The 25,816-nt window shown below is 40.8% G+C and overlaps 4 protein-coding genes, 5 non-coding genes and 1 pseudogene across 10 annotated transcripts; 7 read left to right on the top strand and 3 right to left on the bottom strand.

Annotated features, from left to right (window-relative positions):
• Positions 1 to 1,864: 1,864 nt before the first annotated feature.
• Positions 1,865 to 3,499, bottom strand: LOC121987526 (exonuclease V, chloroplastic-like). Its single transcript, XM_042541291.1, has 4 exons — positions 3,125 to 3,499; positions 2,797 to 2,894; positions 2,471 to 2,547; positions 1,865 to 2,385 (listed from the first exon to the last, which is right to left on the bottom strand). Exons 2-4 carry the CDS (start codon positions 2,821 to 2,823, stop codon positions 2,163 to 2,165), a joined length of 327 nt encoding a protein of 108 aa, XP_042397225.1. The 5' UTR covers positions 2,824 to 2,894; positions 3,125 to 3,499; the 3' UTR covers positions 1,865 to 2,162.
• A 979-nt stretch (positions 3,500 to 4,478) lies between these two features.
• On the top strand, positions 4,479 to 4,551 carry TRNAF-GAA. Its single transcript has one exon. It is a non-coding gene; the product is annotated as a tRNA-Phe (tRNA).
• A 72-nt stretch (positions 4,552 to 4,623) lies between these two features.
• On the top strand, positions 4,624 to 4,696 carry TRNAF-GAA. Its single transcript has one exon. It is a non-coding gene; the product is annotated as a tRNA-Phe (tRNA).
• A 72-nt stretch (positions 4,697 to 4,768) lies between these two features.
• On the top strand, positions 4,769 to 4,841 carry TRNAF-GAA. The gene has a single exon. It is a non-coding gene; the product is annotated as a tRNA-Phe (tRNA).
• A 72-nt stretch (positions 4,842 to 4,913) lies between these two features.
• On the top strand, positions 4,914 to 4,986 carry TRNAF-GAA. The gene has a single exon. It is a non-coding gene; the product is annotated as a tRNA-Phe (tRNA).
• Positions 4,987 to 5,058: 72 nt separating this feature from the next.
• On the top strand, positions 5,059 to 5,131 carry TRNAF-GAA. Its single transcript has one exon. It is a non-coding gene; the product is annotated as a tRNA-Phe (tRNA).
• A 155-nt stretch (positions 5,132 to 5,286) lies between these two features.
• LOC121984639 (probable prefoldin subunit 5) lies at positions 5,287 to 11,952 on the top strand. 2 transcript variants are annotated; one of them, XM_042537692.1, is made up of 5 exons: positions 5,287 to 5,567; positions 5,654 to 5,757; positions 8,814 to 8,891; positions 9,131 to 9,249; positions 11,773 to 11,952. In XM_042537692.1, the coding sequence occupies exons 1-4, from the start codon at positions 5,351 to 5,353 to the stop codon at positions 9,212 to 9,214; spliced, it is 483 nt and encodes a 160-aa protein (XP_042393626.1). In that variant the 5' UTR covers positions 5,287 to 5,350; the 3' UTR covers positions 9,215 to 9,249; positions 11,773 to 11,952. The 2 variants fall into 2 exon arrangements, with proteins under 2 accessions (XP_042393626.1, XP_042393625.1); XM_042537691.1 differs by lacking the exon at positions 11,773 to 11,952 and having other exon boundaries at positions 9,131 to 10,212.
• Positions 9,416 to 9,929, bottom strand: LOC121986766. The gene is made up of 2 exons (XM_042540707.1): positions 9,710 to 9,929; positions 9,416 to 9,630 (listed from the first exon to the last, which is right to left on the bottom strand). The coding sequence occupies exons 1-2, from the start codon at positions 9,927 to 9,929 to the stop codon at positions 9,416 to 9,418; spliced, it is 435 nt and encodes a 144-aa protein (XP_042396641.1).
• LOC121984640 lies at positions 10,440 to 11,039 on the bottom strand (annotated as a pseudogene).
• Positions 11,953 to 13,333: 1,381 nt separating the features above from the next.
• Positions 13,334 to 15,202, top strand: LOC121987525 (cytochrome P450 86B1-like). The gene is made up of 3 exons (XM_042541290.1): positions 13,334 to 13,946; positions 14,009 to 14,668; positions 14,741 to 15,202. Exons 1-3 carry the CDS (start codon positions 13,371 to 13,373, stop codon positions 15,137 to 15,139), a joined length of 1,635 nt encoding a protein of 544 aa, XP_042397224.1. The 5' UTR covers positions 13,334 to 13,370; the 3' UTR covers positions 15,140 to 15,202.
• Positions 15,203 to 25,816: the final 10,614 nt, after the last annotated feature.

Raw genomic sequence — 25,816 nt, 5'->3', positions numbered from 1 at the left:
GAGAACCTAAAGTAGGTGAGATAGGTCTCTGTGTGGGTGTTATTGTCTTAGTATACACAAACAGCTAAGCAGACATCACGCTCACTGCGCAACCTAGTATACTCGATAGCATTCCACTACGGAAGGTTCAAAGCCACAAGCTACCTCTCCGATGCATTGACTTATCGATTGGACTCTTGTAAAGTGTCAACATGCACGCATTACATTAATTTCCATTCATGTGGGGGATTGTTGGATATTGGGGCCTAAATGGACCAATACGATTTTGAGGAGGAAAAATCGGAAGCCATCAATTGTTGAAAGTCGTAATTGACTTCAAAATTGAAATCTACGTTTCGCGTAGATAGATTTAGACTATTAATTTGCTCAAAACCGATTAAGGGTGAATGAGAAATTAATGTTCAAAGTCGGCCCAAAATAACGTTGGTTATTCATTAAGGAAATGCAAGGGAGAATAGTCCCACATCGGAAATTTCCGATGTGCATTCCTTACTTATTAATGATGTTGAGTTATTGGAGTTAACTCAGAAAAGTACCAGGTACTCTCTGCTCAGGGGCGAGCAGGTGCTCGCACCTGTGAGCCCGCCACCCGCCACGTGCGCACTTTGCACTTTGCACTTTGCACTTTGCACTTTGCACCGTCGCGAGGAGCATTGAGGAGCTTAAATTTATGCTCCAGGTGACATTGCAGTGCCTACATGACACTCGGGTGACGTGTCAGGCTAGTACCTGACATGGCAGTGCCTATGTGGCATCCTCGTGGGCAAAGGGAGATGACTGGACAGTTGGTTGGGCGAACGGATGGCAGCCGTTGATCAACGTTGATCAAAGAAGTATGGTGGATCGCTTGTGATGCGATCTAGAGCGTTGGATCACAATGAGTCACGATCTGACGGCTTGGGATGAGACATGATCTGAAGCATCGGATCAATGGATCCAGATCCGATGGCTGATAGATCTGAGGGTCACAACTCTTAGATCTGATGGATGAGATTAAAGGGGCTATGTGAAGGGTTATAACTCTTCAGTCCGGACGGCCCAGATTAATCCACCCAAAGGTCACACCCCTCCCTAAAGCCTCTTCCTTCTGTATAAATAGAACCCTCCAGATTGGAATCAAATCACTCAACTTAATCTTCTCTTCCTCAAGTATTCACTCACTCATCTTGTGCATTCAAGAGTCCAAGAAGCCTACGAGAAGGTTCGCTGGTCTCGGAAGTCGGAGTGCTACGATTCCGAGACGATTGTCGTCGTTGTATCTTGGGAACGAATTGCAACAATCCGTTAAGCACCGTAGCGGAGCAATATCGTTTACGGAGATAGTGTCGAACACTAGCCTCGACGATCAATTTGCATACTCCGGAATTTACCGGAACCAACAAACCCCATAGGTAAAATCTAAAAAAAAAAATAACTTTAACACTACAACCAAAGCCTGAACCCTAGAAATTAAATATTAAGAAATTTTTTAATCAGTTTTTAATTTAAAAACTAATAAAAAAAATAAAAAATACCGATTGATATGCTGCGCGCGCACAGTCGCGCACTGTGCAGGCGCGCAGCATATCAATCTTGTATATATATATATATATATATAATTATATTTTTTGTTTATTATTTTTTATTTTTTTATTTTTATGATTTTTAGATTTATTAATGTCATTAGGCTCGGCATGTTGACACAACATCAAAACCACCATATCGTTCTAGGCGAGATATCCTAGCTCAAAACAATATTTTAAATCACTGTGTGATTAAAGGATGCAAGATTCGGAAAGAAAAAAATGAAATATGGTAGCTCGGACTTTAATCATCTAATCTCATCAAATAATCTTGCAAAACAACAATATGCAAGGAAGGCAAAGAGAATGCAATTTGTAGTTCAAAGCAAAAGTAAGAATAATGAATTATCAATAGGAAAAAAATAGACAAACAAATGTAATAAGTAAAATTGGTTCCATGATCCGTGGAAATGAAATGCAATGGATGAGAAAGACACTTTCAATCCAAATCGATTGCAGGAGTGGACTTTCTTGTATAGTTTAACTTTCAAAGTGTCAGCGAATTGTGATCGGTTTGTAACTTTCTATAAGTTGTACTGCAATTGTCTCATCTCGTGCAAGCATTGCATGACGGAGACAAAATGTGTAACTAAAAGTTGGTTATCTACTTCTTGTGCGGTCCCTGGACGAAGTAACTGAAAACGAGCAATCGGAGATAAAATCACAGAACTGACATTTCCATTTCTCATCCTCTGACACAAAGCTTGCTTCCCTGTATCCCAACCAAAACTCAAGGCCCCTGTTGATCTGTGTCTTAAGCCAATTAGAATCATAGGGAAAATAATATTCTTCTAGTAATGACTGATCGGATTGCAACTCGTATCTGCACGAATAAAGCAATGTACTGCTAAGTTTGTCATTTAGTTGAAAGAAAACACTTCATTGTAAGTCCATCTTGTAGTTGTTACCTCAGGAGGAGTTGTTCGTCGGATTGGGATAGCAAACTAGACGTATCTCGGAAATGAGATAATTCATCATCAAGAGTCTGTAGGCAATAAATAAATGAGATCACAACCAAGAGCAGCACCTTTCAACCCACATTTGCTGCATTTTAACTTTGATGCTCGCTTTAGTTCTAACTCAAAGTTTTTCACGATTTCTCCAAAAAATAACATACTATCATCAAGTTCAATCTAAAATGGCATTCATCCAATAAGTTTTGACAAACAGATTTTTTTTTTTTTTGCAAGATTCTTGTTAATTTGTAGTTGAACGAATGGACCAGATGACTTACCTTGACTAGGACCTTGAATTTCCCCATCACTTTCACCACCTCTCCAACATACGAATCAGGCTTCTAAAGCAGCTGTAGCTCTTCTCAGAGCATTCTGACTGCAACCACAACGTACAACAACAGGCAACCAGAAAAGTTATTGCGATGGATCTGACCCTTTCTTATTGCTAAAATCTTTGTTAAGAATCCGAAACTAAATTTCCAGCAGAACAAGTAAAATCACATTGGGAACCACTTCTATCGAGTATCGAAAAACCTAAACCTTCTTAGGATTAGGGCATCGTGGAAAATGGTGCAAAAACACACATCGAGGGTTGGGATTCCTAACCGCGAGAGTTGAGATCGTTCTGTTGGGCCTCGAGGCGTTGGAGGTTGTTCGCCTTCTGCCTGATCTGGAGCTGGAGATCATGGATGTGCTGGACGTAGTACTACCGCAACCCCTCGCCACCGCCTCCGCCTCCTCTCACCTGCGCCGCTGGCGCGCACATCTCTCCCTCCACCTCCGTCGGTTACTTTTTCTCCACCGCGGCGGACGCCATCGCCTTCCGCCTACCTCACCGTTGTCGTCGCTGCGTCTCGTTTCCCCTTGATTTCGTTCGGCCTTGGGTTCGCAATGGGCACTCTCTCTAGGGCTGATAAATTAGATCGCTACGAGAGGGAAAGGCTGTGCACGAGAGGAGGAGCAGCGAACAATGGCCAGGGTTTTTTTTTTTTTTTTTTTTTTTTTTTGTGAATCGGGAGCCATCCGAGTGACAGATTGAAATTTGATAGATCTATAGGGTTATTTTTGTCTCAAACGATAAATAATGAATGATAATTTTGTCTTAAAATTTTTGTTAATCCCGGAATCAAGGATAACCCCACTTTTCTTAGGTTTTGTGATTCCGGGTTGTATGTCCAAATTGTTGATGTGTCAGGCATGCATCATGACTTAGGAATCATCAATTACTTAAACCAAATAAAGTTATCCTTGATAACCTTGGATGGATACTCAAAGTTATCAAGGATAACCCCGAATCAAACGCGCCTATATAACTCTTTAGATGTTTTTAACATTTTACAACTTGACCATTTTTGGCCTTCGAGAAAAAAATTATAGAAAAAATAAAATCCATATAATTCTTAAAATAACTTGCGGGGATAGTTCAGTTGGTCACCGCATTTTTTTTGTTTTTTGTTTTTTTGGTTTTAGAACATAAAATATAAAATCAATATAAATCATATAATTATTTAAACATCTTGCGGGGATAGCTTAGTTAGGAGAGGGCCAGATTGAAAATTTGAAAGTGTTCGATTCGAGCTCAGATCCTCTGTCTCAAAGATTATGTATTTCTATATTTTCTTGTTGATCGGAAAATTATGACATCGTTGAGATATATATAATATCCTCGTAATGTGTATTATATCTTTGAAATGTAATTTGATTTGTTTGATCAACGAGGAGATACGGAGACAGAGGATCTGAACTCAGTTGATCGACACACAGCATTTTTCAGCTTTTTTTACGTTTTAGAATTTATATAAAAAACAAATAAAGACTATTCAATTATTCTAATATCTTGTGGGGATAGTTCAGTTGGGAGAGCCTTGATGTAAAGGTTGCGTCTTCGATTCATGCTCACTTTTTTTAACGTTTTAGAATATTGAATAGATAATATTCATATAATTAATTCCGACATCTTGCGGGGATAGCTCAGTTGGGAGAGCGTCAGACTGAAGATCTGAAGGTCGCGTGTTCGATCCACGCTCACCGCATTTTCGTTTTTTTAATCGTTTTAGAGCTTAAATATAGAATACATAAGAAACATATAATTACGTTTACATCTTGCGGGGATAGCTCAGTTGGGAGAGCGTCAGACTGAAGATCTGAAGGTCGCGTGTTCGATCCACGCTCACCGCATTTTCGTTTTTTTAATCGTTTTAGAGCTTAAATATAGAATACATAAGAAACATATAATTACGTTTACATCTTGCGGGGATAGCTCAGTTGGGAGAGCGTCAGACTGAAGATCTGAAGGTCGCGTGTTCGATCCACGCTCACCGCATTTTCGTTTGTTAAATCGTTTTAAACCTTAAATATAAAATAAATTAGGAATATATAATTTCATCTACGTCTTGCGGGGATAGCTCAGTTGGGAGAGCGTCAGACTGAAGATCTGAAGGTCGCGTGTTCGATCCACGCTCACCGCATTTTTCATCTTTTTAACGTTTTGAAAATTAAATATAAAATAAATTAGAAATATATAATTTCATCTATGTCTTGCGGGGATAGCTCAGTTGGGAGAGCGTCAGACTGAAGATCTTAAGGTCGCGTGTTCGATCCACGCTCACCGCATTTTCGTTTTTTTAATCGTTTTAGAATCAGTTCATATTTTTGGTATTTGAGGATAAAACAGTAATTTCGATCACGGTCCACGCCGTTACGGTGTTCTTGTTGAAAAGTTATTTGTAAAACAATAATATTATAAATTTTGTGGGGCTACGTGAATTTTGCTTTTTAGCGTCGCATCCCTAATTTCATGCGAAACTCGGAAGAAACGGAAAGGGTTCTTCCATGGCGAGCAGAGGATCGAAGGGATCCGCCGCTGCGGGTGGCATCCTCAAGCCCTCTGATCTGCAGAAGTTGAACCTCGATCAGCTCAAAGCCGTGAAGGAGCAATCCGATCTCGAGGTTAATCTACTCGAAGATAGCCTCAAGAAGATCAACGTCGCCGCCGCCCGCCTCGAAGCAGCTGCCGAGGCCCTCAATGATCTATGCCTCCGACCTCAAGGTAATCTTTTCTATCTCCAAGGTTCCCCTATGGACCACCCAGATCTCCCTGTTTATGTTGAGCGAGATCACCTTATCGTTTCTCAGGGAAGAAGATGCTGGTTCCGCTCACGGCATCGCTCTATGTTTCCGGGACGCTCGATGATTCTGAGAAGATCCTTGTCGACGTTGGCACCGGATATTTTATCGAGGTTATTCTTTTTCTCCTGATAATGGATAAGAATATAAGAGAATCCTTTTTATTGATAAGTGTAAAATTTTGGATGTGATTCCTGCGCTAGTGAATCTCTTAAGCCCTTTTAGAAGCCTCTCTCATAATTTTAACTGATCTGTTTTCTGAAACATTAAATCTTTCATTGAGCTCTCCAGTCCTTTCAGGATCCTAGCAACAACATTTTTGCCTGATAGCTTGGAAAGTTAGAATACTACAAGATTTTAACTACGGAAGTATACTTCTTGTGACGTTTGATTTCTTTTTTATACCTGGGATTTGATCGATAGGATATTTAGGAACCACAGGAGTTCTCAGAGTTGTCGCTAAACCTTAAAAAAAAAACTAATTATTTTTGCTGTGCAAAGGAAAATGAATTCCTAAAGCACAATTCTTTCACAAGCTAGACAATGTTCCGTACTGATCCAAAACTCAAACGATATTTGAAATGAACCTTTGGATTCAATGCTTTCTGAAATATATTAGAAGTAAATTGCTTTTTCCCCCTCCCTGACACGCGCACCTCCCCTCCCCCCTCTCTCTCCCCTTTAAATGTCTGTTCTGCCCCCTCTATCTTTTTGATTTTTTTTTTTTGATTTTTTTTAGTTTTATTTTTAAATTTAATTTAATTTATTAATTTTTTCATTCATACTTATATATTTTTAAATTTCTATTTAATTTTAATTTTTTAATCAATTTTATTTATTATTTTTCATTAATACTTATATATATTTATTAATTTATTTAGTTTTATTTTTTAATTAATTTTGTTTATTATTTTTCATTAATACTTATATTTTTTAAATTTTATTTAAGTTTTATTTATTATTTTTTAATATTTATTTAGTTTTATTTCTTTAATTAATTTTGTTTATTATTATTATTATCCAATTTTTTAAATTTTTTTTATTTTATATAATTTTTAAATTACTCTCTTCCTGTAAATTATCTTTCTAATTTGATACTTAAATTATCCCTCATCCAACTATTGACACATGTCATAATCTTCTCTCCCTTTAAATTATCCCTCTCTCCAACCATTGACACATAACACATGTCAGAATCTCTCACCCTCTTTAAATTATCCATCCTCCAACCATGTCAATTGTTGGAGGGAGGGATGATTTAAAGGAAGAGAAGATTATGACATGTATCAATAGTTGGATGAGGATAATTTAAGTGTCAAATTAGGAAGGTAATTTACAGGAAATGAGTAATTTAAAAATTATATAAAATTAAAAAAATTTGATAACAATAATAATAAATAAAATTGATTAAAGAAATAAATATTAAAAAAATAATAAATAAAATTAATTTAAAATAAAACTTAAATAAAATTTAAAAAATATAAGTATTAATGAAAAATAATAAACAAAATTAATTAAAAAATAAAACTAAATAAATTAATAAATTAAATTAATTAAAAAATAAAAACTAAATGAAATTTATATAAAACTGAAAAAATAAGTATTGATAAAAAATAATAAATTAAATTAATTAAAAAAGAAAATTTAAAATATACTGAGAGTTATTTTTAAACAAAATTAATTAAAAAAATTAAAACTAAATAAAAATTAAATGAAATTAAAAAAAAAAAGGAAAAAAAAAAGAGGAGGGGGCTACATGCGTCATTTGGCAGGGAGAGAGGGGAGAAAAAGAAGGGTGTGTGTCAGATCGGGAGGGGGAAAAGCAGCTCTCATATTAGAAACTTCCTGTCCTGCCAGAGGTGTATCACATCAATCTTGTGGGGCTGTGTTATGCTTTAAAAATGTCAATTGTGGAGTCAAATGATGTTGATTAAAACTATTTAAATCGCTTAGATGTAGTCCATAAGGTTATATAGTGTTGTCACTTTGGATGGGTCTAGTGGCTAGCGCATGAGGTGTTGTCATCATGAGGTCTGAAGTTCGGATCTTGGCAAAGCCGAGGTAAATGTCTCTCTTATGTGCTAGTCACTATTCCAAAGGTTAGTAGCCGTCCGTGATTTACCTCCTCCCTGTTAGCCCTGGGACGAGTTGGCGGGGGCGCCAGGACGAATGTATTCGTCCTTTTTTTTTTTTTTTTTTTTTTTTTTGCCACCATAAGGTCATATAGTGTTCAATAGCAGTATCCCTGTTCATGTTCTGATTGTAGTCCAATTGAGCATGCATCAAAATTGTCTTTGTTTCCTTGTGCAGATGGAGTGTGTCGTCAACAATATTTGTAATGTCAGTCTAGAGAATATTAATTTGTTCCCTCAATACTTCTTATACAAAGACAAGATCATTTATTGTTCTTTCTTTAAACAAAAGAAAATTGTGTGATGGTGGATGTAAGCAACAATTCCGATGTATTCTTTTGTTCTTGTTGTTTCTGTTCTTCCTTAGAAAATAGGTCCTGAAAGTTAACCATGTCAACTTTGCTCTATAATTATTGCTGGGAATCTTATGCTAATCCGATGTCAATATTCGATAGCTAGTTATTTTCTCTTGAAATCATGTCTCAGCCTTTTGTTTCCTGACATTTGTTCTTCCCATTCCTCAGCCAATAGAATATTTGATGGTCCCTCCTTACACTTTCCATTATTTATATTTTTGCATCATCCTCAGGGTTGTGTCAAGGGTGGTGATATAATCAGCAATTCAACCAATGATAATTCTATTTCTCTTGAGGATTTAGTAGCCCTGTACAAAGATCGGTGATGGCTATTTGCGATTACCTTTTCAATGGTTGTTCAATCAACCATTTAAGAATGATTCCATCATCATGGTAAATTCAAAACCATATTCCAAAAGTGATGATGAACTCCATGATAAACTAAGCTTGATATCTAGCACCTCTATAAAATGTATTGTTGTGTCTTTTCAGAAGTCAGAATGCTTATCCGGATTCAGTCATCTTTCTGTCACTATCCGAATCTGTTTTTAATGAGCTTTATTTCCCGTACTCCCTTGCTTTTCAGAAATACTCTTCTATGTATTGTTGTATTGCTACTTGATTTTTTTTATCCTGTTATAATAGTTTTCCTAATTTTTTTGCTATTTTTATTCATAGCAGAAGACCATGGCCGAAGGCAAAGATTATTGTGCCCGGAAACTTTCCTTGTTAAAATCAAACCATGATGAGCTCTCAGAGGTATTTTCTTTTGCTCGAGCTCTAATTTGCTGGAAAACCTATTTAAGCTGTTGTCACTAAATCTCACATATTTTGTTCATTAACTGGTATATGCTTCAAATACAACTATATATTGAAGCTATCTGATTGCTGTAAAGTTACAAAATGGGCTTGCTATATTGTAGGTCATTTTTGACCTGCGTATTACTCTGTCATTGTTTATCGTAGTGACCAAGCTATGGGCATTCCTTGCTATGCAGATGGCTGCCAAGAAGAAAAACGTAGCGGACGAAGCCGGTCTGCTACTGCAAGCAAAAATCAAGCAGGCATCCACAAGTGCGTAAATTTTAGGATTTAAGACCTACACCAACTTTAAGAGGTGAACCTTTGTACCTGCACCAGTTTTTATTACAACTATTTTTATTACTATTATTATTGTTTTAAGGGGTTAAGGGAGAGAGAGAGAGAGAGAGAGAGAGGACTGTTCTCGAGTGAGGAAAAAAACAATATCCAGGATTTTGTCACGGAGAGGGCAGGCACTGGACCTAACAAAACAAGTTCTGCTTGACCTTTCGAATCATCTCCAAGCAAGCTTCGGCCCTTCTGATGGCCGCCTCCACACTGCTGCTTCTACTCTTCTTCCCACTTCCATCACCAACTCTTGCTGCTGCTGACGCTTTCATCTCCTTGTTCTTCCGATGATGACCCTCCTGCTCCTCCTCCTCCCTCCACTTTATCTTCCTCTTTCTATTGGACGACACTGCAATGCAGATCGCGACATGCTATTTGGTGTGAGAAAAATGGAAAGGAGAGGAAGTTAAGAACTGAAACGTCAAAACCTTGTGTCGGAGCAGTAGAAGTTGGGGTAAAACTCAAGGCATTATCGTCGTCGTCACGAGCAGCAGAAGCAGGGCAGAAGAAGAGTTGGGCGCAGGAGTCGGGATGGGAGATAAGGGATTGGAGCTCGAGCTTGAGGCGGTGGAAACGCGAGGGGTGTTTGGCTTCCAGAACCTCCAGCTCTTCTCTCGCCTTCTCGGCCAGCCACGACTCGAACGCCATGCCCCGACAGAGATGACATGGTGGCTCCTGATATGCCTGCTATTTATGGATTGGGGAGAGGTTCGAAGAGACACAAAGCCATCGGTTCAGGTTTTAATGGCAGAGTTGGAACACGAGCGAGCAAAGCGGCTTTGGGCGTCGTTCATGATTTCCCGGGAACAACCCCCTTTTGCCGCCCTTTTTGTGGCAGGTTTTTTCTTTTAATTTAAATTAATACGATAATAATAATACTTCAATGTTAGAGTTTTTGTTTACTAGTGAGGATAGAAATTTACCTCCGGGGCTGTAATACGATGGAAAGAGGCCGGATGAACTTCCTAAACAACAAGGATTTAAATCTATTCAAGATATATTACATTTGAGAGTTTGCAAGATTTATGGCGTTGGAGCATCTTTAGGATTCATTAGTACCTTTTGATGTACTTTGATGATTGATGGAAATTTTTTTTGAGACTGAGTCAATGACAATCAGGATTAATCAGATTGAATTCTATACAATAAAGAGTCAACTACCTGAAATTCAAGGAGTAGTGAGTTGATAAAAGATCATTCTTGGCTTTCATCATCCCTAAAAGAAGAGTAGGGAAGAACAAAATAGAGTAAATCTACTACTTTCTGTCCCCAAAATTGAGAAAATATATATGCTCTCTACTTCCTTCCAAGTAGACAGGAGCAACAGCTATGCATTCTGTGCAAAATACTAGAATTTTAGTTTTAGTGCAAGAAATCTCAACTCAAGTGTTCTAAATCTACATGGCCACAATTACCTATTGTCCATATTGCAACAATTGAAATGTGTAATTATAAAGGGTGTTAATTGTTAAGGCGACGACGATGTTGTGAATCCATTCATAGCGACTCTTGGTAGAATAGTCCTTTGGAACAATCACCAAACCACGGTTCTTGCTTGCTCCCCGATATACGGTATCGATGAACTCTTGCTTATCCTTCAATGTCCAATTGATCTCGTTGTTGTTACCATGCCAAGATCAATCATGATGTGCTCATTCTTGTATGATCGTACAACTCATACATGGTGTTGAAGTCTGGCACCTCAGTGATATCGACCAAGTAGATCGCCGCAAGGTTTGAAGCCAAAACTTCATCCATCTACAAGCAATGGCACTATTTGATATCTATTTTTTTTAAAAAATAATTCAGTGTCCAACTAATCCTATAAATCAAAGCATAATTTATACACATAAAATATTCATTCCGTTTTAAAATTTAAATCTTGATTATTTTCTTATTCCTCTGAGTGCCACGCACCATATCCATTATTTGATATAACACACAATTGTGCATCATCACCGTTCTTAGTAGGATCATATTTCTTGTATGGTTAAATATTAATTTTTAATCTTTTTTTCAACAACAAAAAAACGAAGAATGAAAGCTCAAGTATTTTGTTTTATATATGCAAACCCTAAACCCTAACTCTGGTACAAGTACTAAAAGCCACTTGGACACCCATAAATATTTCTCTAATGAAAATGGCCATCCACTCTAGGAAACAGAGTCCATAAGAAGCCTCTTTTACTTTCATCTCTTCATTACGCTACCTCAGATACTAAATCCAACAAGAAACCTTCTCTACAAGTTGGTGATTCTATAACCATCGGACGATCAATATAACTTAAATTATTAAGTATCAATACTTCTAGATCCATCTTTTCATAGTTATATCAATAATGCTTTTCTGCTCCCGAGGTATGATTGAATTAGCTGTTGTTGTTGCGGGGTAAATATTATTACAATGGATAAGAGATTAAATTTTAATAAAATCTAGAAAAATGTTTTTTTCTAGTGGTTAACGGTAATTTTTCGATTTATCTTCATACAGATAATCATGGAGTCGACCGTGTGGAATAAATCGTATGGGATCGCTGGAGTGATGGATTCCACCATTTACTATAATAATGGTTTTACGAAAGCCTGACAATACGAGGAACACATGAAGTAAATCTCGATCTAATCTAACACAAGACCTAAGGGCATCTTCAATGCAAGATTTTTAAAGAGGTTTAAAAAATGAAAAAGTTGAATAAAAAAGTTTTAACTATTGTGGATGCAAGGTTTGAACTTTGTATTTTAAGAGCAGTAGTGAAATTTTAAAGCTGCTTTTTTCTTTGAAATTTATGCAATATGTATGTAGCCATGCAATTACATGTTATTAATTAGACTACTTAAAAATTATTTAGAACTTTTTAGAACTCTAAGGGCATCTCCAATACAAGATTTATGAGAGGTTTGAAAAATAAAAAAAATTGAATAAAAAGTCTTAAACCATTAAAGAGGTGATGTTTGAGGTTTGTAATTTAAGAGCAGTAGTGAAAACACAAATATGCTCTTTTGTGTCAAATTTGATACAACATGCATAAAGCCATGCAACTCATGCTATGACATGGATCATAAGAAAGCTCATTTAGAGCTTTAACCATTGAAGATATTTCATTGAGCTTTCATATTGTTGATGTGACATATTAAGATTTTGAAAAAAACTCATTTAGAGTTCTAATCATTGGAGATGTCCTAACTATTGGAGTTGTTTCAATAAATTTTTAGAATGTGTGATGTGGCATGATGTGATATATTAGAATCATAATTTTTTTTTTTATAAAACTTTAACTATTGAAGTGCCCTAACACTCAAAAGGAAGATCAAAAGTTCACAATTAATTCCTATCCTCCACCTTTATCATCACCAACCTCCATCCTCCAAACTAATGCCTAAATTCCTAGTACCTTAATTACACGGCTAGATTCAGCCATCTTTGTAACTTTCAGTTCACCAAAATCAAACGCCCACCATCACTGCCAAAATAATAATAATAAAATGAAATCTTTCTAATCTTATTCTAAAAATATCTTCCTTTCAATGCTTTTGTAAAAAAAAAATAATTAAAATTATTATCAATAATTTTTATCAAAATTTATATGTTATAATAACTAAATAAAATTATATAAAATAATATTTATTGTACTCGTAGCAATTTGTATCAACTTATAAGAATTTGTGTTTATGGATTAAGTCGTAAAAATATTGATGAAATTGCGTATAATAAATGTAACTAACTTATATCAGATCAAAAGATGATATCGTTTACTCCGAATAATCCCATATTATAAGTCCTATGACAAGATAAAATAAATAAATAAATCGTAGGTATATTTTATTCTAGTACAATGATTCTTTATATTAAAATTATTATTCACTGAAGTCATTTTACACCTATTAATAATTAATCTCTAAGAGTAAATATTCATACGTATATCAACTAGATCAACCCTGGGGATCCAACTAACTCACATCGACAAGGCTGATCGGATTATTATTATTTATTAAACCCTAAAGATAATTTTGAGATAAAAAAATAAATAAATTTTTTTGCCTATTTGTACGCTGGCTCTGTTCTTCGGTGTTGATCTTCAGCATCTATCAATGGCGTCTTCCAAGTACACCGCAGTCGCGCATGCAGCAGCAGAAGACGCAAGTGGTGGCGGGCTCTTCTCGCTGTTGATGTCGGAGGTGCGCTTGGTCGAGCTCCTGGTGGCGGCGGGCGTCTTCGTGGTCCTGCACGCGCTGTGGCAGGGGAAGCGGCAGGGGGTAGCGGTGTGGCCGGTGGTGGGTATGCTTCCGTCGCTGCTGCTGGGGATCCGCCAAAACATTTACGAGTGGCTCACCTGCGTGCTCCGGCGGCAGGGCGGCACGTTCACTTTCCGCGGCCCCTGGTTCAGCAACCTCCACTGCGTTTTCACCGCCGACCCCCGCAACCTGGAGCACCTGCTCAAGACCAAGTTCGCTAGCTTCCCTAAAGGCGAGTACTTCCGCGCCACCGTAAGGGACCTCCTCGGCGACGGAATCTTCAGCGCCGACGACGAGACCTGGCGCCAGCAGCGAAAGACGGCCAGCCTCGAGTTCCACTCCGCCGGGTTCCGCGCAATGACCGCCAGCTCCCTCGTTGAGCTCGTCCACCGCCGCCTCCTCCCCGTCCTCGCGGCCGCTGCTGACGCGAAGGTAATCTTCGATTTTACTTCCAAAATTTTGATTTTTATTTAATTTTCAATTGAAATAAGCAGGGCGGCGACGGCGAGATCGATCTCCAGGATGTGCTCCTCCGGCTCACCTTCGACAACGTGTGCATGATCGCCTTCGGCATCGACCCCGGCTGCCTCCGCCCGGGGCTGCCAGAGATCCCGTTCGCCAAGGCCTTCGAGGACGCCACTGAGGCCACCATCCTCCGCTTCATCATGCCCACCGCCATCTGGCGCGCCCTCCGCCGCCTCAACCTCGGAAGAGAGCGCAGCCTACGCTGCTCGATCCGTCGCATCGACCAGTTCGCCTACGACGTCGTCGCCGCTAGGAGAAAGGAGCTCGAGTCATCCACCTGCAACGCCGGGCCAGCAAGGTCCGACCTGCTCACGGTGTTCGCCGGGATGAAGGACGACAACGGAAACGCCTTCTCCGACAAATTCCTAAGGGATGTGTGCGTGAACCTTATCCTCGCCGGGAGGGACACGTCGTCGGTGGCGCTGGCGTGGTTCTTCTGGCTGCTGAACCAGCACCCGACGGTGGAACAGAGGATCCTAGACGAGGCGAAAGATATACTCAAAGGGAGAGAATTCCACGAAGATAAGGTGGTGTTTCGGCCGGAGGAGGTGAAGAGGATGGAGTACTTGCAGGCGGCGCTCTCGGAGGCTCTCCGGTTGTACCCTTCCGTGCCGATCGACCACAAGGAGGCAAGTACTCTGTTCCAGAAACTTTATTCCTGGTCAAATTTATCGCGATCGATCAAACTAATCGTTAACTAGGTGGCGGAGGACGAGGTGTTCCCGGACGGGACGGTGCTGAAGAAGGGGACGAAGGTGGTGTACGCCATCTTCTCGATGGGGCGGATGGAGAGCATCTGGGGGGAAGACTGCCTGGAGTTCAAGCCGGAGCGGTGGCTCCGGGCGGACGGGCGGTTCACGAGCGAGTCGGCGTACAAATTCACGGCCTTCAACGGCGGGCCGCGGCTGTGCCTGGGGAAGGATTTCGCGTACTACCAGATGAAGTTCGTGGCCGCCGCCGTGCTGCTCCGCTACCACGTCACGGTGGCGGAGGGCCACCCGGTCGTCCCCAAGCTGGCGCTTACCATGTACATGAAGCACGGGCTCAAGGTCACGCTCCGGCGAAGGGACGGTGCCGGATTGTTGACCGAGAATGCTTGAATAAGTATCTATAAGTAATAGTGTATTTTTTTATTAAATAATATAAAAAAAGCGTGAATAATCCAGGGAAAATTTTCGGTTTAGTCCGTTTCTTCCGAGTGTTTAACGGTTTAGTCCCAAATTAATTTTGTGATCCGATTTAGTCCTAATCCTTCATTATTTTTACACCATTAGTTTTTCCATCAATTTGGCGTTAAAATCTAACCGAACAAATAATCATTCATTTGGAACGAATCTGGAAAAAGCCCTTAGAACAAAAGCCCTAACCCTTTATCGTAGAAAATGGATTCTCCTCTTCAAATCTACAAGCTCCCGTTTATACTTTCATTCGAGGGCACCAAACCTTTCTCGATTGCGCTTCGCTTTTGATCGATCAAACCACGTAAGAAAATTTAGATTGTGCAATTGGGTTGGCTGTTGAAGGTGTTTACCTTCTTTCTTTTTTAACAAATAAAATAAAATTTTGTACATGCCATAATTTTGAGGGTGAGGTTGCACCATCTTTTTCTTAAAAGATTCGATGCTTGGCATTTTTGTTGCTCGTCAACCTAAATTTGTTGGTGGGCCGACAGCCGCTACTGCTGCATTATTTTTTTTTTTTTTAAAAAGGACTTCATTAAATCTCAGGTCTTTTGAATGAAAGTAAACTCTATTCCCTCTCCTCATTTATATTTTTTTATTCCGTAAGTCTCAGTGATCCGGTAGTGATATGAGGGTCAAAATAACGAAGATGGATTCACATGGAAGATAAAAATAAATAGGATATCTTAGTCCGCTGAGTAGAGGTGTAAATGAATTAAGTCGTTCGTGAGTTATTCGAAGTTTGATTTGATAAAAGCTTGTTTAATGAAATTCGTTAAGATAAACAAATCAAGCTCAAGCTTCACAATATTCGGCTTAACTCGTGAACATATTCGTTAAGCTCATAAATCAACTTTTAAATAAAAAAATAATAGTTTTGATATTGAATTTATAGATTTTATACTCTACTTATGAAAAACATAGACAAATATATTAAATTTATTTATTAGAATAAAATTATAAATTTTAACAAGAATATTATAATTTTTAAAAAATATATAACTTAATTTTTAATGAATATTTAAATTTATAATTTATATTTATTAAGTTCGTTTAGGCTCGATAAAAGCTCGAATAAGCTCGTGAGCCATAAATATATTCGTTAAATAAAGCTCGAGTTCGGCTCGATTATAAATGAGCCAAACTCAAACATCCAAGAGTTCGGCTCAGCTCGGCTCGATTATACCCCTACCGCTGAGTGGATCATGCAGTGCTAAGTGGACTAGTTATGATTGAACAGGTTGGTTACGATCGAGTGGATGGTGATAATTATGTGGACAAGTAAACCAAGATCTGCCCTGGTCAGGTAAAATGACCCTTCGATAACAAAGAGAAATAAAGCAGCAACTGGTCTTGCCGACCAGACTTTGCATTTGGTCTGAGCAGGATAACCATGGACAGTCAAGAAGCAAGGAGAATGACAAGTCGGCATGCCCTGAGGACACCACTGAGCAGAGACAACCCAGCCAAGTGGATCCCGATCAACTGCTCATGACCCCATCAAGTATATTGTCATATCCTCTTGGAAGTTTGTGCAGCTAACAACAGGACATGTCTAGCAAGCATTTATACGTTAGAAGCTTCCAGGCTGTCATATCAGAGAATTGTATGACTGCTTAAGATATGATGTCAGAGATACTTTTTGACCTGTCTCTTTCTAAGACACTTAGGAAGATGTGTCTACGCCTTGAGACACGTGCACGAGCATCAGGTTGACACTATAAAAGTGGGTTCTTAACTACAAGAAAAGGTATGCACAACTTCGTCTTCTACATCTACTTGTTATAGTTCCCATTTCTTGAGATCAATGGACACTGACTTGAACGTCGAAGGGCCAACGCTGAGAACCCCTTCCCAGCCGACACTAACGTTTTTTCTTGCAGAGTTACGTGGAGTCTTCGCCGCGTCAACCGCACAACCACATCCCTAGCTTGCCATCTTAGCTGGTTTTGGACATGATCATATTTGGCACCGCTTGTGAGAAGCTTACCTGAATCCAAAATGTTAAGATAGAGGACGCTGGATGACTCACCACGACGACGTTGATGCCAGAGGAGCTCGACATATTGGTGCAAGCGCGAGCGGTGAAAATGTTGGAGTAGCAGTAGGCAATAGCCGGTCGCCAAGTAAATGAACCCGCGACATCGGCGATATGCCAACATGCCGATTATAGAGACCGAGAGGGAAATGCTGTTGTTCGTCGGCTGAACAACAAGCCAATCAGCACATTCGGAGACACATCGAATGCGCCAATCCCTTATCATCGAGCGTTGTTCCACACACCTTTAGAGGAATAAGACCAAGCGGATAGGGCCTAAGGATCATCATCAAAGGAAGCACCCACTCGGGATGAGTGCAAGGGCAAAGCCCCAAGGCTCGACGACTCTCCCGAACCGATAAATAGACAATTCTATCAAGAGATCACTACAAAAAAATTGGACATTAAGACCGAAAAATTAGCAGCGGTTGATGAAGCGGTTCTAAAAACATACCCAATAGAATTGGTCAAGTGTAACCACTCTTAAAACAACTCCAATTGATCTTTTTTGAAGCGGTTGGTAAACCGTTGCTATTGGACCCTATCGGACGAGTTATAAGCGAGCGTTGCTCTCGCAAGTAAGGATAATTGCCATGGGGTTCAGATCGAGCATGTTAAAGACTCTTGACCTGATCGGACGAGTTATAAGTGAGCATTGCTCTTACGACTGAATATAATTGCCATGGGGTTCATGTTGGTGCAATTTCCAGTAGGTCAAGGTTGACCTTGACCAAGCGTAAACCTTGGTCATAGTTTCGATGTTTGACAATACAGAAAGACATGTAGATATGGACAATGCAGGTGCAGTTGTCCATGCGGAGAGATACTGATCAGGGTCTGATCAGGTTGAATGAAGAAGAGTCAAGTAGGTCAAGGTTGACCAGATACTTGACTGGGAAGTCCTAACTGGGATGTTAGGCAGTTCGGAAAGTCCTGGTAAGTGAAACCAGGCAGTTCGGAAAGTCCTGGTAAGTGAAACCAGACAGTTCGGAAAGTCCTGGTGAGTGAAGCCAGACAGTCGGGAAATTATGGTGAGTGAAGCCAGGTGAAAATCCTAGTGAGTGAAGCTAGGTGAAAGTGGAAGTCCTGGTGAGTGAAGCCAGGCAATGGGAAAGTCCTGGTGAGTGAAGCCAGGCAGTTGGAAAGTCCTGGTGAGTGAAGCCAGGCAGTTGGAAAGTCCTGTTGAATGAAGCCGGGCAGATTGGAAATCCTGGTGAGTGAAGCCAGGTGAAAACCCTAGTGAGTGAAGCTAGGTGAAAGTCCTGGTGAGTGAAGCCGGGCAAGGGAAAATCCAGATGGATCAAGGGTGATCGGACATCTGGTGTTGAGAAGGTCAAGTAGGTCAAGGGAGTGGTCGGATACTTGACACGAAGAGAAAAGTCCAAGTGGGTCAAAGGGATTGACCGAACACTTGGTGGGGAGTCTTAGTAGGTCAAGGGAGTGACCAGATGCTAAGCATGAGATACCAATAGGTCAAGGTTGACCGGATATTGGTTTGGAAGACTTGGAACTTGGTTTGGGCAAAAACCAAGCTCTGGATCGATCAGTGGATCGATCCAGCGATACGCTGGGTATCTGATCGGTCTGGTGACCGATCAGATAACGATCAGTGGCTTACTGAGGTTCTTCTGATCGGTCTGCAGACCGATCAGAAAGCGAACAGAAGGCAAAGAGAAAAGGAGGGGATCGGTCTGTGGACCGATCCACATGCACCCTGATCGGTCCACAGACCGATCAGGAGATGATCAGAGAGTTGGGCAACTCTCTGCTAAGTGTGCTGATCGGTCTGGGGACCGATCAGCATAGGGCCTGATCGGTCCCCATGACCGTTCAGAGAGGCTCTGGACCGATCAGGGTGGAGCCTGATCGGTCCAGGTCCTAGCCGTTGCAACACAACGGCTAGTCTTCTTCGCTGTCTTCTGCAGGTTATAAAAGGAAATCGAGCCTCTACTTCTTGTGGTTCTTCTTGCTCTTCTTCCTACTGAGCTGCTGCTGTGCTCTTGAGCTTTGTTGAGTTCCGAAGCTTCGTGTGAGCTTCTTCGACTGGGTTCCTGCTGTTGTAGGCGTCTCGTGAAGTTGCTGCTTCAACCAGTCGACGAGAAGGCAAGCGTGTTTGTTTTACATTCATATTGTCTTGTGCTTCTTTGTTTTTTGTGTACTTCTATCTTACTGTTGCAAGAGTTATTGTGGCGAGGTTTCTCCACCCACAAGGAGTATATATTAGCCGGTTCTCCGGGGACTCATCCACCGACGGATTGATAGGCTTCGTCCACCTTACGGACACGCCGAGGAGTAGGAGTTTCATCTCCGAACCTCGTTACATCGATGCGTATTGAGGTTTGATTTCTTGTCTTCGTTTCTTGTTTTTATTTCCGCTGCGCTAACCCTAGTTTGTAGAAAGAAACGAAACGATTTGGGGTCGGCTATTCACACCTCCCCCCTCTCTAGCCGCAATCATCGATCCTAACAAGTGGTATCAGAGCGAGGTTGCTCTTCGCCGGATTAACACCCGAGGGAGCACAAGCTAGAGATGGATCAACTCGGAGAAGACATCACCATTCCACCCTTCTACGATCGCGACGACTTCGCGTATTGGAAGGTAAGGATGAAGTATTTCCTTATGACTAACATTGAAAATTGGAGGTGTGTACAATTAGGTTTCACTCCTCCGATGGATAAAGAAGGAAAACCTCTTGAGAAGAAGAAGTGGACGAAGGAGCAAATCCACCAATCCACAATCAACGACGAGGTAATGAAAATATTTGAATTCTCATTACCTAACGATATATTGTGTAGGATAGGTGGATACAATAATGCCAAGGAGTTGTGGAACAACTTGGCTAAGTTCCATGAGGGGAACTCCACTTCAAGCCATGAAGAGGAGTCAAGTGAGTCAAGTAGTTCACATCATGGAGAAGAGGAATTAGAAGTTGAGGGCCACTCAACATCTAAAGAAGAAGAGGAGAAGAGTTCTTCTTCAAGTTCGGAGCAAGAAGAAGAAGCGTCTACCTCCGGAAGGGATGAAGAAGAGAGCTCTCATCCACCCTCAAACCTAGGTAACTCAAGCATTTCAATTTCAAATAAATTGCATATATTATGCTTTGAGTGTAGGGAATTTGGACATTACAAGAGTAAGTGTCCAAAGAGGGTTAGGAAGACTCCACCGGCGCCAAAGATCAAGGAAGCCGGAGTCCTGATACGCAAGGGCAAGGAGCACGTGGTGTGCTTCTAATGCAAGCGAAGGGGACACTATAGGAGTCAATGTTCGAGGGGGAGGCAATCTCACAAGGACAAGAGATCGAGCACATGTATAGGGGGAGCTAGGGCAAACCCTAAGGTAATCTCTAAGGCACATTCTTGCAATTCTAGTAGGATGCATGCTAGTAGCCTTATTGCTATTGTCAAGAATGATAAGCATGATAACATTAGAAATCGATACACATGCTTATGTGCTAAACATGTTAGCCTAGATAAGGACAATTCTAGAAATGTTAACCCTAGAATTAATTCATCTAAGGCTAAGGAGGATCTAGGTAGAAATCCCAAATCAACTAGACACATGCCTAGGAATACCTCAAAGAAAAATGATAAATTAAAGCTTGAGGTATTAGAGAAAGAAAATCAAGTCTTGAGGTCAAGACTTGACTCTCTAGAAAAGGCCCTTGAGGATTTAACTCTAGGGTCTAGGGGTCAAAAACCCAAATCCAAGGACAAGAAAGGTTTGGGTCACAAACCTAAGTCCCAAATGGTCAAGCCCACTTATCACAATGTTCCATTCTATTATGGAACAAAATCTAGGACTAGGAAGACCATCACCAAGGTCACAAGGGAAGTCACCCCTAGAGTTGATCTTAATGAGTCCCAAATGACCAAGGCTTCAAAGCCTAGGAGGGTCATTAGAAGGGTTGCTAGGGAAGTCATCCCTAGTGAATACTTAGTGAACCCAATGAGCTCCAATAGGTATTGGGTTCCTAGGAGCGTGATTTCATCACGCTAGATGAGATAGGGTGTGCCAACCTTACTTGAATAGGTAGTTAACCTAATCATGGAAAAAGGTGGCACTTTAGGAATTTTCAAGGTGCAATCAAGCCTTGAAAATGAATTTGAAAATTATTCCTAAGGTGATTAGGATGTGCCAATCATATTTGAGGAGTTCTCTTAGGTCAATTTAATTGGCACATAGTGATCTAAACATCCTTGGTATGTGATTTTAGGTCTATTACACTTAGGAATATAGAATTTATGGCAACATGATCAAAATTATCAAAAATGGCAACTAAGGCTAGAATTAGGTATTTACTATACCTTGACATGTTATTTACCATATATTGCTTGCCATATGCTATGTCATGCCATCACATTTAATTCATGATCATTTAAAATGTCATGATAATGCTTAGGTTAGTTAAATGTCATGCTTTATTTAAGTTTCATACTTTATGCCATGATATCATGACATTGACACATGTTTCCATTTATGATACAATTATATGTCATGTCATCATCTTGTGAATTAATGATCAATTAACTTGATTTAAGGATAAGAAACACAATTTGATATGGAGATCAAATTGTTGTTTAGAAAATGCATGAGACCTTAGCCTAAGATAATCTAAACCCATATCTCACATCAAAATTGACTTGGATGTGTTTGATACACCTTAGATGTGTGTGAGATATTAGGATGATGAGTTAGGATCAAGGTGCATGGTTCTTGTACCTAGATGAGCCTAATTCAAAATCGGGGATCATAGGGAAAGCTTGTGTACAAGTCATGTACATTTAGCCCTAAAATTGTGGTCCCAAATTAAAGGGTTTAAAATCATTTTAAAATTGATTTGAAAAACCTTGATGAAGCTTTTCTAGTGATAGCATTCATCATTGAGAAAGTTGATACAAAGTTGAGTTAAACTTGAACTATTTCAAAGTTTTTCGAACTTTGTATCAAGTTTTGAAAATGGAACTTATTTTCATAGAAAACTATTTTTCCATGATAGTATATGTTATGAGGAATGTATCCTCAAAGTTTTACAATTTTTAGAATTTTCTGAAATTTTCTAGGAGTTTCTGAATTTCGGGAGGAAAATCAGAAATTCTGATATCAGACTTGTGGACCGATCAGAGAGGATTCTGATCGGTCCAGGAAAGAGTGGATCGGTCACTAGGACCGATCCAGAGGATGCTGGATCGGTCACTGGACCGATCCAGTGAAGGCTGACCGGTCTGGTGACCGATCAGAGCGTGCCAAGTTGCTGAATTTCGACTGTTTGTCTGAAATTGCAGCTATGGAAGCGGTGTCTTGGATTTCTAAAGGGTTGAAACTCTCCAAGACATTGTTGGTGCAATGGTCAAGGGGGAGTTGACCTTTAGGGGGAGTTTTACCTATTAGTCAAGGGAGAGTTGACTTTTAGGGGGAGTTTTTACTCTAAAGACTTGAATGATATGGGATTATCGCTAAGTTGATTGTTGAATTTAATATCAAGGGGGAAATTAAGGGTTTCAATGAAAGGTATGGGACTTTCATTAGGAAGAAACTCTTGACCTTGATTCACTCCTTTTAATGTGTGTCAATAAGGAGAAGAATGTCTAGAGAATGTTCAAGGAAGAACATTGGAGTTAGTGGGAGAGTTTGTTGATCACGACGAGTGAAGTTGTGAACAACGATAACTTACTCTTCAGGGGGAGAGTTTGTTGATGTGTGCCAATAGGGGGAGAATGAAGGGTTTAAGTTAGGCCTTCATTATCTAAGAAGGAGGTTGCCTTCTTAGAAGGAGAATGTAAGGTTGTAACTTATGTTTCATTACCTAGTGGCATGAAGAAAGTTGAGGCTATTGGATTAGCCTAACTTAAAGGTATTGTCAAACATCAAAAAGGGGGAGATTGTTGGTGCAATTTCCAGTAGGTCAAGGTTGACCTTGACCAAGCGTAAACCTTGGTCATGGTTTCGATGTTTGACAATACAGAAAGACATGTAGATATGGACAATGCAGGTGCAGTTGTCCATGCGGAGAGATACTGATCAGGGTCTGATCAGGTTGAATGAAGAAACGTCAAGTAGGTCAAGGTTGACCAGATACTTGACTAGGAAGTCCTAACTGGGATGTTAGGCAGTTCGGAAAGTCCGGGTAAGTGAAACCAGGCAGTTCGGAAAGTCCTGGTAAGTGAAACCAGGCAGTTCGGAAAGTCCTGGTGAGTGAAGCCAGGCAGTCGGGAAATCATGGTGAGTGAAGCCAGGTGAAAATCCTAGTGAGTGAAGCTAGGTGAAAGTGGAAGTCCTGGTGAGTGAAGCCAGGCAATGGGAAAGTCCTGGTGAGTGAAGCCAGGCAGTTGGAAAGTCCTGGTGAGTGAAGCCAGGCAGTTGGAAAGTCCTGGTGAGTGAAGCCAGGCAGTTGGAAAGTCCTGTTGAATGAAGCCGGGCAGATTGGAAATCCTGGTGAGTGAAGCCAGGTGAAAACCCTAGTGAGTGAAGCTAGGTGAAAGTCCTGGTGAGTGAAGCCGGGCAAGGGAAAATCCAGATGGATCAAGGGTGATCGGACATCTGGTGTTGAGAAGGTCAAGTAGGTCAAGGGAGTGACTGGATACTTGACACGAAGAGAAAAGTCCAAGTGGGCCAAAGGGATTGACCGGACACTTGGTGGGGAGTCTTAGCAGGTCAAGGGAGTGACCAGATGCTAAGCATGAGATACCAATAGGTCAAGTTTGACCGGATATTGGTTTGGAAGACTTGGAACTTGGTTTGGGCAAAAACCAAGCTCTGGATCGATCAGTGGATCGATCCAGCGATACGCTGGGTATCTGATCGGTCTGGTGACCGATCAGATAACGATCAGTGGCTTACTGAGGTTCTTCTGATCGGTCTGCAGACCGATCAGAAAGCAAACAGAAGGCAAAGAGAAAAGGAGGGGATCGGTCTGTGGACCGATCCACATGCACCCTGATCGGTCCACAGACCGATCAGGAGACGATCAGAGAGTTGGGCAACTCTCTGCTAAGTGTGCTGATCGGTCTGGGGACCGATCAGCATAGGGCCTGATCGGTCCCCATGATCGATCAGAGAGGCTCTGGACCGATCAGGGTGGAGCCTGATCGGTCCAGGTCCTAGCCGTTGCGACACAACGGCTAGTCTTCTTCGCTGTCTTCTGCAGGTTATAAAAGGAAATCGAGCCTCTACTTCTTGTGGTTCTTCTTGCTCTTCTTCCTACTGAGCTGCTGCTGTGCTCTTGAGCTTTGTTGAGTTCCGAAGCTTCGTGTGAGCTTCTTCGACTGGGTTCCTGCTGTTGTAGGCGTCTCGTGAAGTTGCTGCTTCAACCAGTCGACGAGAAGGCAAGCGTGTTTGTTTTACATTCATATTGTCTTGTGCTTCTTTGTTTTTTGTGTACTTCTATCTTGCTGTTGCAAGAGTTATTGTGGCGAGGTTTTCCACCCACAAGGAGTATATATTAGCCGGTTCTCCGGGGATTCATCCACCGACGGATTGATAGGCTTCGTCTACCTTACGGACACGCCGAGGAGTAGGAGTTTCATCTCCGAACCTCGTTACATCGACGCGTATTGAGGTTTGATTTCTTGTCTTCGTTTCTTGTTTTTATTTCCGCTGCGCTAACCCTAGTTTGTAGAAAGAAACGAAACGATTTGGGGTCGGCTATTCACACCCCCCCTTTCTAGCCGCAATCATCGATCCTAACAGTTCAAACCGGGCGCGTCAAAAACTCTCAACCCGATCGGGTGAGTTATAAGTGAGCATTGCTCTCGCGACTGAGGATAATTGCCACGGGGTTCAGAAAACGCTCCTTTTCGATAACTATCGAAAGCGGAGAAGCCTTGTACAAACTTTCAATACAATAAGAAGAAAAGAATATCTTATAAGATTTATACAAATGAAAACCCTAGCTAGCTTCTTCTTCTTATGTGGAACGCCTCTTGACCTTGGAAGTGCAGCAACACTTTGCCCCAAGAAGCCTCAAGAACTGGCGAGATCACCTGAGAGAATCGTGAGAAGAGGAAGTTGAGAGTTTCTACGAAGAAGGCTCGTCGCGGCTATAAACTCGACGCTTCCTTTCCAACGGTCATATCCCAATCGATTGGGGACGCTTGAATCGATCTGCTAACTGATTCAGAGTGCTTATGTACTCTCTGGAAAAGGCATGAATCGATCACCCGATCGATTCAGCGTTCCTCGTGTTGTGTCGCGCGGGATTTCCAGCCCCTAATCGATTTCCCGATCGATTGGCGGTGGCCAATCGATCAGCTGATCGATTGGAGAGGCTTCTATGCTTACGATCTAGGCTCCCAATCGATCGACCGATCGATTGGGTTGTTGTTTATCGCAAGACTCTCCCAATTGATCGACTGATCGATTAAGCTTCGGTCTAATTGATCGGCTGATCGATTGACCACCCTTGATTTGCTTAACTAAAGCTCAAGGGTCCCCAATTCCAACATCCGGTCAATCGTGACCTATTGGAACTCCTCATGCCTAGCATCCGATTAACCTTAACCTGTTGGGACTTCTTCACCAAGTGTCCGATCAATCCTTTGACCTACTTAGATTTTTCTCC

The sequence above is a fragment of the Zingiber officinale genome, chromosome 5B (genome assembly GCF_018446385.1).
Source record: "Zingiber officinale cultivar Zhangliang chromosome 5B, Zo_v1.1, whole genome shotgun sequence".
NCBI lineage: Eukaryota > Viridiplantae > Streptophyta > Magnoliopsida > Zingiberales > Zingiberaceae > Zingiber > Zingiber officinale.
Note: the sequence above shows the minus strand (reverse complement) of the source record. Positions and strands in the feature narration are given on the sequence as shown.